Below are 16884 nucleotides of genomic sequence, written 5' to 3'. Positions count from 1 at the left end.
GTTTGTTCGCCTTGCAGTCCAAGGGACTCGCAAGAGTCTTCTCCAGCACCAGAGTTCAAAAGCCTCAATTCTTTGATGCTCGGCCTTCCTTATGGTCCAACTTTCGCAGCCATACATTGCAACTGGGAATACCATAGCCTTGACTAAATGCACTTTTGTTGGCAGGGTGATGTCTCTGCTTTTTAGGATGCTGTCTAGATTTGCCATAGCTTTCCTCCCCAGGAGCAAGTGTCTTTTAATTTCTTTGCTGCAGTCCCCATCTGCAGTGATCTTGGAGCCCAGGAAAATAAAATCTGTCACTATCTCCATTTCTTCCCCATCTTCCCCATCTATTTGCCAGGAGATGCTTATATATGTAATTGTAAGCCACTGAATCTAGTTAGCCAAAACATTCATCTCAAGAGGACTGAACAGTTTTCATTACATCCAACAATATGATGAAAGGTACCCAGAGGTCTTGGAGGGCAAGGAGAGATTTTAAAAGGTAATAGATTGGTAATCCCTTCACTTGGAATGTCCTCTGGATATCCTACTTTGGGTTTTTGGGTTTTACAGTGATTTTTCCTCTTTGTTTTTGTCGCATTCCATATTAGGATCCCTCAGCAACTACGGATCACGTGCAGCTTGATTGCCATCTTCTTGGTCTTTATGGTAACAGCTATCCTGGTAAAGGTCTCCATGGAGCCATTGCCTTTCTTCATCATCACTATGATCAAGATAGTCTTCATCAATTGTACGTATCTATCTATCTATCTATCTATCTATCTATCTATCTATCTATCTATCTATCTATCTATCTATCTATCTATCTATCTATCTATCTATCTATCTATCTATCTATCTATCTATCTATCTATCTATCTATCTATCTATCTATCTATCTATCTATCTATCTATCTATCTATCTATCTATCTATCTGCTTGTTTAGAGGATTTATGGCCCAATCAAAGTTGCCAGAGGAATGTAAAAAGACATCATATGAATGTCGTTTACTTGGATTTTAGTAAAGCTTTTGATAAGGTTCCCCATGATGTTCTGATGGATGAATTGAAGGACTGCAATCTGGATTTTCAGATAGTCAGGTGGATAGGGAATTGGTTAGAGAACCGCACTCAAAGAGTTGTTGTCAATGGTGTTTCATCCGATTGGAGGAAGGTGAGTAGTGGGGTACCTCAGGGCTCGGTGCTTGGCCCAGTACTTTTTAACATATTTATTAATGATCTAGATGAGGGGGTGGAGGGACTACTCATCAAGTTTGCAGATGACACCAAATTGGGAGGACTGGCAAATACTTCGGAAGATAGAGACAGAGTTCAATGAAATCTGAACACAATGGAAAAATGGGCAAATGAGAACAAGATGCAATTTAATAAAGATAAGTGTAAAGTTCTGCATTTGGGTCAGAAAAATGAAAAGCATGCCTACTGGATGGGGGATATGCTTTTAGGTAACACTGTGTGTGAATGAGACCTTGGGGTACTTGTGGATTGTAAACTAAACATGAGCAGGCAGTGTGATGCAGCGGTAAAATAGGCGAATGCCATTTTGGGCTGTATCAACAGGGGTATCACATCAAAATCACAAGATGTCATAGTCCCATTGTATACGGCACTGGTCAGACCACACCTGGAGTACTGTGTGCAGTTCTGGAGGTCTCACTTCAAGAAGGACGTAGATAAAATTGAAAGGGTACAGAGAAGAGCGACGAAGATGATCCGGGGCCAAGGGACCAAGCCCTATGAAGATAGGTTGAGGGACTTGGGAATATTCAGCCTGGAGAAAAGGAGGTTGAGAGGGGACATGATAGCCCTCTTTAAGTATTTGAAAGGTTGTCACTTGGAGGAGGGCAGGATGCTGTTTCCATTGGCTGCAGAGGAAAGGACACGCAGTAATGGGTTTAAACTACAAGTACAACGATATAGGCTAGATATCAGGAAAAAAATTTTCACAGTCAGAGTAGTTCAGCAGTGGAATAGGCTGCCTAAGGAGGTGGTGAGCTCCCCCTCACTGGCAGTCTTCAAGCAAAGGTTGGATACACACTTTTCTTGGATGCTTTAGGATGCTTTGTGCTGATCCTGCGTTGAGCAGGGGGTTGGACTAGATGACCTGTATGGCCCCTTCCAACTCTATGATTCTATGATTCTAATGTCTCTGTTGTGGTGCCTGTGGCATGATTGAGACCACTGAGCATATTTTATAATTTTGTGAGAAGCATTGTGAGAATTTTGGATTTCCCCCATTAGAGCAAGTACCAATATTCCTTTTTGCTGGCTGACGTTAGTCTGTGGCCAAATTCTTGTCTATTATAATATCTTGGAGAAACTCTCCTGCTAAGTTTTAATTTTACTGGAGGCATAGTAGGCAAGCTCAGCTACTAGCGCCCTATCTGTCCCCTGAACAACTGGCCGCAGTGATCCATGTGATGGTCACCTCCAGAATAGATTTCTGTAACTTGCTCTACGCGGACCTACCCTTGTCCTTGATCCGTAGACTCCAGCTGGTACAAAATGCAGCTGCTAGGTTCCTCACAGGGACACCATGGAGGGCCCATATCCAACAAGTTCTGAGGTAGCTGCACTGGTTGTCAGTTGCTGTCCAGATCTGGTTCAAGGTTCTGGTTTTAACTTTTAAGGTCTTATGTGGGTTGGGTCCCACATATCTGCAGGACTGCCTAATGCCCTATGCCCCCAGCAGGGCTTTATGTGCTGCGGGTTATAATTTATTTAATCATCCCTGGCCCCAGAGAAGCATACCTGGCCCCGACCAGGGCCTTTTTGGTCCTGGCCCCGACCTAGTGGAATGAGCTCCCGGGTAAGCTGCGGGCCCTGTGGGATCTTTTGGTGTTCCGCAGGGCCTGCAAAATGGAGCTCTTCTGCCAGGCCAGGGTTGGTGAGAAAGATCAAAGTGCCCTCCCCCCATCCATCTATCTACTTATTTATTTGTCTACTTATTGTCCATCGTGCAGCATTATGTAAAATTGGGGCCATCTGGCCCTCATACCTCCCCCCCTTCTAGTGGTAGGTTTGGGAGTGAGATTTATTTTGCTATGTTCTTATCTTGTTGAAACTGTAATGGAAATTTTATGTCCTTTTAAAGGGGTTTTTAACTTGGTTTTATGGATGTATAACCCACCACGAGCCAGCTTCAGGAGTGGCGGGGAATAAATAAATACATAAATACATAAATATAATAATAATAATAATAATAATCTTTAAACCACCCGTGGCGCCACGGGCGCCACGGACTAAATAAAAGGCTAAGGGGTTCTAGGGCGGGATGTGTCCGTGATGAGGAAGGGTCCGGATTAGACCCTTCCTCCAGACAGACAATCGAAGGGACCAATCGGCAGGCCCTCCGATTCCCAGCCCCAGCTCGCAGTTGCTCCCTTTGCCGCTGGCAAAGCGCCTCCGCCGCGTCAGGCCGGCCGCGAGGGATCCCCCAGCCTGAAAGAGCCGCCGACAAATGACCGCCGCCCGGGGGAGGCCCCGCCGCCCGAGGGAGCCCCACGACAGGGTAAGTGCCTAGCGCCCGCTGTATTACTCATACAGCGGGCTTGATTACTAGTAATAATAATAATTCTTTTATCAGTCATTCTGTAATAGTTATTGACATTTGAACTGTGATTTTATTGTATGGCTTAAGACCTCCAGCCAAAGGAGATTATTGTTCATAAAGAAAACAAAGAACACATAGCACAAGTTAAAACCAAACTAAAATACATATATCTATAGCAACACAGAAACATCAAATAAAACAGGAAAACGGGATCATTCAGGAAACACCAGACAATATTTTTTCAAAAAATAATATAAGGCTTCACCCTATGGCAGAAGACAATGTTAGAAAGTGCCTCTGGGATGGGTGAGAAGAATTAGAAAGACAGCATACAGTGCTGTTTCATGTAAATTCCTTCCCATCAAGAAATTACAGTCTTTAGCGCCAGCTGAAGAAGGTGAGTACTGAGTACTCTATTACCATACCCCGTGCTAAATTTAGGGGGGATGGAGATATCAGAATTCACAGCTGTTCCTCTCCTAACAGGATGTGTTGTAGGTTCTAGGACACAGATGGAACCAAATCAAGCAGAAGCATAGCAATGTGCAGAAGCACTGGCTTTGTGTTGCATGGCCTTTGATGATACACTGCCCTCACAGACAGTCCCTTGTATTTCCTTGTAGGTGTTCATATGTCTGCCTTTTCTCTTGACAGCTTTTGGTGCCATTCTTCAGGGCAGCCTCTTTGGATTGGCGGGGCTCCTGCCTGCTAGTTATACAACACCTATTATGAGTGGCCAGGGCCTTGCAGGAACGTTTGCTGCTTTGGCCATGATCTGTGCTATCGCAAGTGAGTAATCCTCTTTTATCATGTGATTGCTGTACAGCTACCCACCACCCTTCAGGATAGGGTTGGGTGCTTTGGCCACCAAAGCAGCCGTTGGCGCCTGAAGCAGCCAGCTATGCAGTACGGTGAGGATGCACGCGGTGCTGGCTGCTTCGGGTGCGAATAGCCGCTTTGGCGGCCAAAGCACCCAACCCTACTTCAGGGTTCTTAGAAGCACAGTTCCCTTGGAGGTCGGGGTCGCTGCCTCCACTCTGTTCTAAATTACCTGTGGAGAGAAGCTTCCTCCATGGCCACTTCTCTTCATCTCTTATCCAGGTGGCTCTAAAATAGCAGACTGTGCCTTTGGCTATTTCATCACAGCCTGTGTAGTCATCTTGCTTGCCATTGGCTCTTATATGGTGTTGCCTCGTCTGGTAAGGACCCTGTTTTCTCCTGATGGGCAAGTGGGGCTCTCCTGGGGTGTACCGATTTCCAGGGCAGAGCATCCTCTTCTGAGTGATTTTCTCATTCCCTCCCTCCACCCATGTTAATGTGAGTTGCATGTCCTGACTCTCTACAGGACTTCTTCCGTTACTACTCCATGAAGGACAAGACAGAGTATCATGCCCATGAGAGCCATTCTGAGCTGGAAACCAAGGTTGATCTTATCAGGAAAGGTAAATGCCAGAATGGAAGAGAATTCAGGAGGGAGGTACACCTATATAGCTATTTGAAGCACGTGGGTGACCCTGCATCAGTCCAAAAACATACTTTGGAAAGCATAAGAAAGAGTATTCTTCTCAATCTAAAGTGCTGTTCTTTTATATTGTTTCCTTTCCTTTCCTTACAGGTGAGCCCAATGGTGCAGAACTAAGAAACCCTACAAATGGGGATTCCCACGTGCCAAGACACAAGTCCTCAGTCTTCAGCATATTTGGAAAGGTACTTGAGATGCAGGTGTGGTCTTAGAATGGACTTCCCGATGCCCTTGTGGTTTCCTAAATAGCAGCATCTGAGGTTGCCTTGGCTTTATTTGTCCTTATTATGTATGCTTGTGTCCTCCTTCCCAGATCTGGCTCATGGCTGTGAGCGTCTGTTTAGTCTTTACTATCACTATTGGAGTCTTTCCAGCTGTAACTGTTGATGTAAAGTCAACCATTGCTGGGAAAACCATCTGGGGTAAGTAAAACTTCACGTTTGTAAATAGCTAGGGTCAAGACTAATGACATTCTAACCACCTAAGAGGTGGGAAGAGGTGTTTGTTTTTAATTACACTTCTATTGGGAAACTCAGGACAGTTTACATGGTGGTCCCCATCTACTAACAGACCTGATTGATGTCTTTTGGCTTCAGCACAATAAGAGCCAGGATGGTGTTGTGATTAAGAGCAGCAGCCTCTGATCTGGAGAACTGGGTTTGATTCCCCACTCCTCCACATGGCCAGCTGGGTGGCCCTGGGCCAGTCACAATCCTGTCAGAGCTGTTCTCACAGAGCAGTTCTACTAGCGCCCACTCTGCCCCACCTACCTCACAGGGGGTCTGTTGTATGGAGAGGAAGGGAAATGTGTTTATAAGCTGCTTCAGGATTCCTTTGTATAGTGAAGAGCAGGGTATTAAAAATCAGCTCTTCTTCTAATATTTATGTATTTATTTAAAGAAATCCTGCCCTGCCTGTCCTCCTTAGATTCAAAGTGGCTGAAAAAGCAACAGAAAGTTGGAAAGGTATAAACCTGGTATAGCAGTCCAGCAACAAGATAAATACAATACAGAAGGGAAAAGCCATAGAATTAATAACACAGCCAGACCTTCCAAAACAGTCTACCTTCCACCAATGTCCTCCAAAATACAACCATCTTATACACTTGTCAGTCCATGGCAAGGGGCCAGTGGGCCTCCTTGCCCATCACGGACACGGCCCACCCCTACCCCCCTTACCCTTTTATTTATACCGCTCCTGCAGAGTGGTTACAGATGTTATCTTTATTGCCCTGATGCTCCTTCCTGCATTCTTCCTCCCTCTCCTTCTCACCCCTACACAATTCCCCATACCCCCAGAACTTTGGAATCTCGCTATCTTGGTGTTTTGACTAGTTGATGTTCCCCTGCTTTCTCTGGATTCCCACGGGACAGGGAGAGAGGGGTCAGAGTTATATGTGGAGACCTGTACCTTTGACCTCTGTTTCAACAATGCCTTGCTGAGGGTGCATTTTTACTTAATAAATGAAATCTTTTGCTTCAAATCAAGTTTGCTTTTCTAGGTAACTAAAGATCCTCACAGTGGGCCACAAGGAACCATTGTAATCAGGGCATGTTATATGGATCAGCCACTTCCCACTCTGAAGATTGGTGGTGGGAAGTAGCCAGAGTCAAATCAGAAGAGCCAGGAAAGGGGGCAAAGAAGCTGGCACAGGACCGAGGGGAGAATTAATGCTGAAGACAGAGAACTCATTAAAAGGGGAGAACACAGCTATATCTTGGACCTTTCAGTCCTCCCTGCAAGATAATCTTTTGCATTCCTGAATCTGCCATCATGTTACTCCTCTCCCCCCACCATACACACACCAATTTTGTTACTTGCATGTCTTCAAAAGAATGTCCCGTCCCCCCACTAGCTTGACAGGCTTCAATCATGTCTGGCTACAATTGCAGTCCCTACTCAGAATAATTCAGTAGCCTAGCTCCTTTCCCGTTTTGTTGAATTACCCTTCCATTTTACACAAGCATGTATGCGTCTCCCAGAAGGACAGATTCAAATGGGTAGCCATGTTGGTCTGAAGTAGCACAATAAAATCAGTTTTCTGTGTTTCTCTGCTGAATATAGCTGTAGACAGAGGTCCTGACACTGATCGGTCTTCTCCATTCTCTTCTCAGCTGAATATTTCATCCCTGTCTCTTGTTTCCTGGTGTTTAATGTCTTTGACTGGGCTGGGCGGAGCCTGACGGCTGTTTGCATATGGGTAAGTGCAGGACCATGAGGTGTTAATAACGCTCAATCCACCCAAGTCTACTCTTGGTAATATGCACAACAAGCCATCATCACAGCCCTGTTCTCTGTGCTGAGAAATGAGTTGGGGGGAGGGGGGGGAGATCCTGGGCTCAATTGAAAGGCAGAGAATTAGAATCCCCCCAGTCAGTGAAAAAGGAAGCCTGAACAGACAGCTCATAGGGACCATGACCTCAAGAGCAAGAGAGGCAGCAGAGGCAGAGGAGGAGACTTGAAATAGGAAGAAAGGGGAAATGGTGGGGAATTTGACGGTTGAAGTTTACCAGGAACATAAGCAACAATCAAGTGATGAAATACAAAAACATAAGGATGTTTTACTATTTTGCTTGGCCCAAGGAAATGTGGGTTTGGGTGGAACTGATTTGTTGTGAGTACAGTTCTGGTTAAATGTTCTGGCATCCTTCTATTCCTCTGCCTCATCTGCATTGCTTGGATGAAGATGCCTCTTGTAACCTAGCCCACGCTCAGACTGACATACAGCCAGCTGTCTGGGAAAGTACAAAGAGCGCTTAGTGGCAGGGTCCTGTCAACAGAGGAAGGATCTGGAAAAAGCTCCATGACTTAGGGGACAAAGAGAGCTTGTGGATTCCAAGGCTATGGAGAGAGCATGTGGATTCCAAGGAATATGTTTTCTATTGGCTCTTCAGTGGGCCTCTTCAACCCACTCCCTATATTAAGGCCAAACTGCACAAGACACTCACTCACATACCTTGCAGCCACACAGCAGCTGCTGGGAATGTGTCTCAGCTCAGGAGAACAGCATGGAGGAGCCAGGAGCCTCCTCTCCCCCCCACCCCCCTCACCCTGGCCACTCCCACAACGTTTGCAATGGACTTTTGCTACAGCTGCCGTGTGGCTGTGAGGAAAGCAAGTTAGGTGTGGGAAGAAGCGAAAAGAGAAGCCAGGTATAACTTCTCTGTGAGGCCTACTGGCTTAGATCAGGACCAGGGCCTCATACTGTTGTACAGTGACTCATTTATTCTCGACTGAGCATTTTTAAAAGTCTTGCATAGTTTGGCTCTCAGCCCTGATCATTATACACGACCATTTTGTTTACTGCTGTGGCCTCCTTTACATTATTAAGGCTGCTTTCTTGAATCAGTGAGTCAGTATACAATAATATGAGGCCCTATCCTGATTGGAGCCTGTAGATCTCAGTAAGAAGCCATGCCTGGCTCCCCTTTTGCTGCTCCCTTTGTGCCTAAGGTCAGCTATGTTAACTTGGCTCTTCTTGTCAAGTCCCTGACCATATCCCAAGTGGAGAGACAAACAAGTGAGAAAATGTTTTGAGAACAACTTTGTGGAATTTTTGACACCACAGGCATGATTGTGTATGTGGTTTGTGCCAGACTCCTTTCCTCAGGCATTTCTGTTTTCTTGCTGCCTCCTCACTTGGGAAAAAGAAGGCTGCTTTTGTTTGTATCCGACTGTGTGGTTAAAACCAAACTGGGGGAAGGTATGAACATTATCTCCCGCATTGATGACATTGGTTGTGCTCCCACAATGGACCAAAGCTAGTCCGATAATCAAGGGACTGTTCCATCTCCAGAATGCTTAATTCAATTCTTGGCGATTTTATTACCTAGTCACAGTGGAAATTTTCCCAGTAAAGAATCTGATCTGTGTTTTGCCATGCCTCACTGCTTTTTCAGGGGATTCTTTTCTCCATATGGCCGAAGTTCAGAAATTCTCATAGTCATAAGAATGGCTTTACGAGTGTAGGCAAATGTTGTAAACCATTATCGATGGAGAGGAAGGAAAGGCAAGCCCACGATCCAGTTGGGTGCTGCAGATCAAGCTACATAATTGAGTAGATTATTATTATTGTGTTTTATATTTCTTGAATTTCTAGACCACCACTCTCAGCCAGGCCAGCTTGTGGCAGTTTACAATAAAAATAAAACCATTAAAAACCCCAATGCAACTGGGGGCAATACAATTTGGTACAGTCAGCACAGTCAATGGCGGCAATAAAACAGTACCCTGTTCTGCCCCGTGGAGCCTCCTCTCTTCTGCTCCCAGACTGTGCTCAATAGATGACCCCAGGCGATGTCAGCCTAGGGGGTGTAGATTGCCAAAAGGAAGGGAGGGACACGACCTTACTGCCCTGGTCTCCAGCCCAGCCTCAATAATAGATGGCACAAGTAAATTTGCTGCAATACGGTAGCAATGTGGTATAGCGGTTAGAGTGTTGCTAGGATCCCAGGAACTTTGGTCTGAAGCCCTACCCTGCCAAGGGGACTTGCTGTGTGAACCTGGGCCAGTCATACATTCTGCCAAACCTCACTGGGTTGTTGTGAAGATAAAGTGGAGGAAAAGAGAACAATCTAATGCTGTCTGGGACCTGATTAAGGAGAATGGTAGGGTTTAAATAAATAAATAAAACTAGGACCAGGTAGCTCAAGTGAGCGAGCGAACAAAGCCACATACGACAGCCGCGTGCAAAATAAACACATCCATACACAGCAAGGTGACATCTCTGAAAAGAACCCAAACTTGTGTGATTTCAGCTGAAGAAAATTAAAAGCATATTCAGGGTTACCCAACCTTTCTCAGTCAAGGGAAGGTATATGTTCTACAACTGTTAAAAACTTCATGTTTATGTCTTGAGTTCTCCAGTTAAAGGATCGCAGAGTGGGAAATAGCTGAACTTAAGTGGGATAAACTTATGCCAGCTAAGACTGGAGATTTTTATCCAGGTTATTTCCCCCCTTGCTGCTCATGTCTTTCAGTAACTGAAGTGCCCCTAGGTGGGGTAAAGAAAGTGTCTACTAAGTCCAGTGGAGGTTAGTGTAAGTGTTGCAACCTGTTGAGGTTTCCAAAGGTCCTCTTGCCACAGCTGAGGGCAGGGCGTAATGTTCCATGATGTGTCATGTTTGCCTGGGTAACTTTTCCAGCGGTTTGGAATGTTATTTTCGACTATTGCCGTTTCCTCTTGAAACATGCCAGCAACCCAGTTAATCCAGCCCAGATGGTAACAACTGCTCTTCTGGTCTTTCTTCTTGCGAATGAAAGCTATCTGTGTGGCATTTCCTCCTGCCTTGGCAGGAAGAAGAGTCTCGAGGTTCGGAGAAGATATGAAGCTTTTACCTTACTTTCAGAGGCCCTTTATGACCCCAGTGAAGCAGCCAGGAGCCGTTCATCCATGCCCGTGGCTACGGGAACTGGCTCCAAAGTGTTGTCAGGAGAGTTTGGGCTGACTGCTCAGCAGGGTGGCCACAGAGGATCCAAGAATGTGTGTGAGGAACGGACTGTTCCTCTGCAATGTGAACTTGATACTGAGCAGCAAAGGGCTAACTGAGGCAATATGAATATAACTAGTAAATAAGCCCGCTGCAGGCAAAATGCAGCGAGCGCTAGCAGGGCGCGCTAAGAGGGCGGCGGGGCTGTGCGGCCCTGCCTGGCAAGGGCGGGGGCGTCCTGTGGGCCTGGTGCCTACCTGGGGTGGCGTCGCAGGAGCTGGGCAGCTGGTGCTCCGTGGGGCAGAGCGGAGCTTGCGGCTGCGGTCCCCAAGGTTCCTTTGGCGGCAGCTGCTGGCCGGTTGCGCCGGGGGGGCGAAGTGTTGGCGGCAGCGGCAGGCGGCGGCCCGGCAGAAGCCAGGAGAACGGCGGGGCTGGGCGGGAGCAGCTTCTGCTGGGCCCGGGTGCTCCTTTGCTGCTGCAAAGGAGTGGCCGGGCCCGGCAGAAGCCGGGAGAAGGGTGGGTGGGTGGAAGCGGCTTCTGCCCATCTGTTTCCTTACCTCTTTCCCAAATTTCCTTGATATTCCCACAAAACGAAGCTGACCTTTACAGCTCAGCAAAATTCTACCTTGAACTATCAGTTTAGACAAAGGTTTGCAAATTGAGAACAACCAGATGGAGATGAAACGTAGTTATCATAGAAGGGAAAAGTCAGTCATACTGCAGTCTGGGGAGAACCACAGGGTGAGAAAATCCAGGCTGTGTGTGTCAAAAAAAGCAAAAGGTGATGTGATGCCTTGTGAGGTGCATAGTGAGATCCCTCTACACAACTCTTAAGCAAGGGGCTACAACTTCCAGCTTGAAAAGTACACGTCTACTGTTTGAGCTGAAAGCCCAGCGGAGTCATGCCCACACACTTACGACAGGCTTAGGAAAAAAATAGTGAATGAGGGGATTCATCCAGGCACATCCTGTGTTCACTGGTCACCTACTCATGTGGCAAGTACTAATTATAAATGTGTGCAAATAAATAGCAATGATCTCTTTTCCACCCACTGCAGCCTGGAAAGGACAGCTGTCTGCTACCCGTGATGGTGGTTTTGCGTGTGATCTTCATCCCTCTCTTCATGCTGTGTAATGTGAATCCCCGCTGGAACCTGCCTGTCCTCTTTGCCCATGATGCTTGGTACATCGTCTTCATGATCTTCTTCTCCATCTCCAATGGATACCTGGCCAGCCTCTGCATGTGCTTTGGGCCCAAGTGAGTATTGCCTGAGAAGGCAAGCTTGCATCCCATTTAACCCCGGCTTCTCGTGCTCCGTAAGCATTGGTGGGTCATTCACATGGAGGTGAAGGCTGGTAACGGTTACAATGCCGATTGTGTTGGTCAGCAAGCACTAGCTTCACTTATCTCTTGCCTTTTCCCTTTGGCCACCCATGGGCAGAAGGACTTCCCCACAGCTAGAGACTCCACATTCTTAACCTCAACAGCCACTTGGACCATGGTTTGTCTTAATCTACCCCATGTTATTTGTGTAAGTTAACTGGGGTAGTTCCCCAAGATTTCTTCAGTATGCCCCTAAGGGTAGTAACCACAAACTTTTCCATACTCTTTGGGCCAAGTTTCATATCACATCCTGAAGTCTCCCACTTCCCCAAACTGGAGGGACCTGGGGAGCTATGAATACACAATGCATTTGAGGAGGAAGAAGACAGCCAACTGCAGGTCACTGGTCTTTACAGAGAGCATAGCAGAGGAAGATGCTCCCAGCATGGGACACAGGAATTCTTCCCAGGCTACCATTATGCATGCACTGCTGATACTGGGTGATGTGACCCGGTCCTTGTCCTGACACGAGGCAGTCATTCTCTTTCTAGAAGGCAATTAATTCAGCATTGGGCACTTAACACAGAGGAGCGGGGCACTGTGGCATACCTCTTCAGAAAGGACAAGGAGCTACCTGGAACCTGAAGTACAGCCGTCCTAAAATGAGTAAATCCACCCCCAACACACCCATTCTTGAAAGATATTTTCTGTTCTCAGCCTAAGCCTTCCTCGGGCTACAATAACCTCATGACTAAGGGGGTGGGGGCTGGGAATATATCAAAACCTCTGCGCTTAGTATAAAATTAAAGCCAGAAAACCAATATTGACTTCATTAGTAGGAACACATGTAGGTATGCTTGCTTTTGCCTTTGGAAAATTTGTGGCATGTGTAGCCTGATCAAGTTGGACACGCTGCATTACATACATGAGACCTGGCAATTAGTTTGCACAGAGCGGCCATTGTTGCTAAATGTTGACCTGCCTCTTTCTCTCTTTCTCCCCTACTAGGAAGGTGTTACCCCATGAAGCCGAGACTGCTGGAGCCATCATGGCGTTCTTCCTCTCACTGGGCCTGGCTTTGGGAGCTGTCTCCTCCTTCCTATTCAGACTTGTAATCTAGCAGGGTGCCCAGAACAGTTTGGATAGGAGGGGCAGAGGATCAGTGCCTGCTTTCCAAGAACTCACTGCCTTAGCTGATATGTGTAGCACACAACTTGGAGTCTGGCTCTTCCCTGATTGCACCGATGACTCAGCTCCTCTTGCGTGTGATTTTTACCCATGTCAGTAATGTTTGACCTCTACCAATCCAGCGTTACACAATTTTGCGCTCTCTTGGGTGCATGAGAATGTTTCCATGCTTGTGCCTGCCAAGGCCAAGATCATTCGTACTCGGTGCTTGAGCCGGGGGCTGCTTGCAATGCTCTGTCCTTGTGTGTTTTTCACATTGTTGTGCTTTCTACTGCCAGACAAGACAAGATAAGGGATTTATCCCCCTGCTGCACCAGTGCTGCCTCAGCCTTGCAGACAGCTTCTGCTTACACGGAACCAGTCTGAGTGCCCAGGATTCATCAGGACCTGCTCCTGAGTCAAAAGGAAAAGTCTCTCTCTACATTATTGCACAGCCAGTGGGCAGCTCTGAAACAACCCTGAGATCCATGAAGCTAGTGCAGTGCCTCAATAGCATAGCTGTCCTTTGGGGGCGCATTTCTGGCCTATCCCCACCCCATGGCCAGCAGGGCCATACCTGGTCCCCATGCTGGAAAACAGTAAGGCAGAGGCCTAACCACTCCTTCCCCAGTCTCCTCCAGCACAAGGGGTGCTTATAGACAGGAGGTGCTTACAGACTGAGCACGCCAGTGATGGCAAGAATTTCTTTGACAAATTAAGCTCTTTGCCATTCCTCAGTGCCAGCCAGTTATCAGGCTTGAATTTATGCCATATTACTTTGTAAATATATATATGTACAGCTGCTGTGTGTATAGACTGCTAACACCCCTGACATTTAACCCTGCCCTCCCCCAGCTTTCATATGATGTCTCCCTTGCTTTGTCAGTAGGTGGTAGCAATACAAGGGGGTCATGAGGGCCATCCTGCAAGATGAATCATGGAGTTCTAGAAAGGCTGAGCCCTTCCCACCCACCACCACTAGACCAAGGCCTGGTCTTAAGGGCTAAAATGGATTTATTTTATGGTTGCTCAAAACAGTCAGTCAGTTTTTAGTTTATTGGATGTCTTCTTTAGAATGTAAACCTCAGGATTTTAGTTGTTTTCTTTTGAACTCTGATTTTTTAAAAGAAATATCACAAACTTTGCTGTTTTTAAAAGTGAGGAAGCTTGTAGCCCTCCAAGAAGTGGAAGAGCACCTACGTGTATGTTAAACCAGAAAGGAAATTAAATATAGGACTTTTTTTCTAAGTAATGTCTGAAGTCTTATCTCAAGAGATAGAAGAAAGAGTACTGGGTAGTATCAATCAGTCCATCAATCAATCAATCCTATAATGGCATAAAATGTTAAAACATACATCAGGTAAAATATAAAAAGCATAAATATGACTAAGGTAAATAAGAGTTAATAGAATAATTTGGGAATACTGGGTAGTAAAAGGGTTTAATAGTATTTAGTGTTGCTAATTTGTAAGGGCATATTTCAGAAGCACGGGTACGGCACTACCATGAGAAGATGAGACACAATAAAAGGCTGATGGTGTGGAAGTGCTGAAGGAAACTGCAGGAGGTCTTCTGGGTTACAAGAAAGTGGAATGAGAAGCCCCAAGGCTGGAACTAAAGATCAACACAGAATGCTCACCATTATGTTTCTACCTGAAAGCAGGGGATGAGGGCTTTGCAGCAAATAAGGAGCAGTCTGAAGGATGTGCCTGAGCTGTCCCCTCCCTCAAATATTGACCTTTGTTTGCCAACCTAACACTTGGGGTGGAGAAGCTACAGCAAGGAACCTGTATTAGCCACCAAAGATCTTGTTCCTGCTTTAGATGCCGAGGGAAATACTTGCTGCCTGTAGTGTATATGTTCACTTTGACTTCCAGTAAAATAGCTTTGCAGATTTTTAAAATACTGTTTCCAAAACCACCTTAACCAAGGGTGTGGCTGTCACAGGAGGCGAGGCTCCTGGCAAAACCACTTTCAAAGAACTCCAGCCAGAGAGGGCTTCTAAGAGCCATGGTGGAGCCACAGTGCCATCTCTTGGCCATATCTCTTCACTGCAACACTGCCCCAACCCATGCGTAGGATACAAACTCTTCAATGATACAACTGCACCCGTCTCCCTAGTGAGAGCCCAAAGTAACCCACATTGTTTGCCCCTCCATTTTATCCTCACGAACCTATGAGCTTGGTTAGGCAACTTCAAGGCATCAGAATCAGCATAACAAATCCACACAATTCTAGAGGAAAGCCAAGGCATACTTCAATTAGCTGTAATTTCAACTTGCTAGTTATTTTTTGAACTAGTAAAGTTACTGCTGTTTAAATTCTAAGGCATTTACAGTTGTGGAGACAGTGTGGCCCCCACTGTAATATGCTAACACTACAGCAAGCAAACAACACAGTATTAGCTGCTGGCACAGCCCAGTGACTTGACCCATTTCTCCTTCTTGGCACCGCATGGCCAACATGATCACAACACTGCTCATCCTTTCAAAATCCACAAACTAAGAATAAGAATGATAAAAAGTTATTTTTGAATTGGGATAATGGCCTTTATCAATAAATCTATCCATAATTCCTCCTTAAACTCAGAAAATCCATGACATTTTAAAAATAGATTTCACTTCTGTAGGCTGTTGCTGAAGCAGGTCATTGAAAGTTTAAAGACCCCCAGTCATTAGTGTAGGGAATGGATACTGCAGCCTTTCTCAAATCTTTTTACCACTGTGACCCATGAAACATTCTTCAGGCTTCAAGAAACTCCAGAATTAATTTCAACAGCCCAGAGGAAGGAGATAGGAAGCAAGGAAGATGTTGGGAAACCAACAGATAAGGGGGATACAGAAGGGAGGGGAGCTTTAGTCTCTATATTTGTGCGGGAGGGAGGGGCCCTGACCAAGTCGCTACATACCCTCTCAGAGTCAGGCTGTCAGGACAATTTAATTATTTATTATTAATTAGGCTTATAAACTGCCACTCCTGGCCAGCCTCCCACAGCCACGCTGGACAGGAGGTGGCTGCAGCGTTCCTTTAACTAGCTGCAGTGTTTCCACTTTAACTCCCCCAAGAGCAGCTAGAAGGGTCCAGGATTGCACCCAAGATGGCAAATCACTGCGCTGTGTCCTCGCAGTGCAGGAGGGGTGGGGAGAGAGTGCCCTGCCATGCCCCTGCCTCCCAAACACCAGATACAGCTGAACAGCCTACTCCACTGGGCCAGGAATAGGGCTGGGGCAAGCATTGGCTGGAACCTCTTGTGGCGCAGTGGTAAGGCAGCGACATGCAGTCTGAAGCTCTGCCCATGAGGCTGGGAGTTCAATCCCAGCAGCAGGCTCAAGGTTGACTCAGCCTTCCATCCTTCCGAAGTCGGTGAAATGAGTACCCAGCTTGCTGGGCGGTAAACGGTAATGACTGGGGAAGGCACTGGCAAACCACCCCGTATTGAGTCTGCCATGAAAACGCTGGAGGGCGTCACCCCAAGGGTCAGACATGACTCTGTGTTTGCACAGGGGATACCTTTACCTTTAGGCATTGGCTGCTGTTGCCCCCTTCCTCTCTCCCCCCCATGCAGTTAAAATGAGAGTACCTACCTCTCTGGACTCCAGTTCCTATCACGTGTAATGAGCCTCAGCTGCAAGGATTTTTAGGACTGGGGCCTCCGTCCTTTCCACCCCCTCCAGGTCCATTATTGGCCATTGGGGTGGGGGAGGGGGAGGTCAACATAACCATATATGGCCATATCACCCAATTAATTAAAAATATAACTCCTGCCCAATCAGGAAACCCTTCCGGGGTTGTCAAGAAAACCCAGGATAGAGTATCCAGAACATCTGCAAAGCTCTCACCATAGAAAGAACATTCTTAAGGGACGAAGGACCTAGGTGGAGATATA

The 16884-nt window shown here is 46.5% G+C and overlaps 1 protein-coding gene across 8 annotated transcripts in view; it reads left to right on the top strand.

The window, feature by feature from the left end:
* The window catches only part of SLC29A1 (solute carrier family 29 member 1 (Augustine blood group)), a 98468-nt gene extending 84222 nt beyond the window's left edge, over window positions 1–14246 (top strand). For all 8 annotated transcript variants that reach the window (XM_077342458.1, XM_077342476.1, XM_077342511.1 and 5 more), the window contains 9 exons: window positions 594–733; window positions 4211–4345; window positions 4658–4755; window positions 4902–4998; window positions 5172–5263; window positions 5392–5500; window positions 7193–7278; window positions 11566–11765; window positions 12840–14246. In XM_077342458.1, the coding sequence (XP_077198573.1) occupies window positions 594–733; window positions 4211–4345; window positions 4658–4755; window positions 4902–4998; window positions 5172–5263; window positions 5392–5500; window positions 7193–7278; window positions 11566–11765; window positions 12840–12951 (1069 nt within the window). In that variant the 3' untranslated portion in view covers window positions 12952–14246. The remainder of the gene's footprint in view (window positions 1–593; window positions 734–4210; window positions 4346–4657; window positions 4756–4901; window positions 4999–5171; window positions 5264–5391; window positions 5501–7192; window positions 7279–11565; window positions 11766–12839) is intronic.
* Window positions 14247–16884: the final 2638 nt, after the last annotated feature.

The sequence above is a fragment of the Paroedura picta genome, chromosome 1 (assembly GCF_049243985.1).
Source record: "Paroedura picta isolate Pp20150507F chromosome 1, Ppicta_v3.0, whole genome shotgun sequence".
Lineage (NCBI taxonomy): Eukaryota > Metazoa > Chordata > Lepidosauria > Squamata > Gekkonidae > Paroedura > Paroedura picta.
The sequence above is the reverse complement of the archived record's forward strand: the minus strand, read 5'-3'. Positions and strand labels throughout refer to the sequence as shown.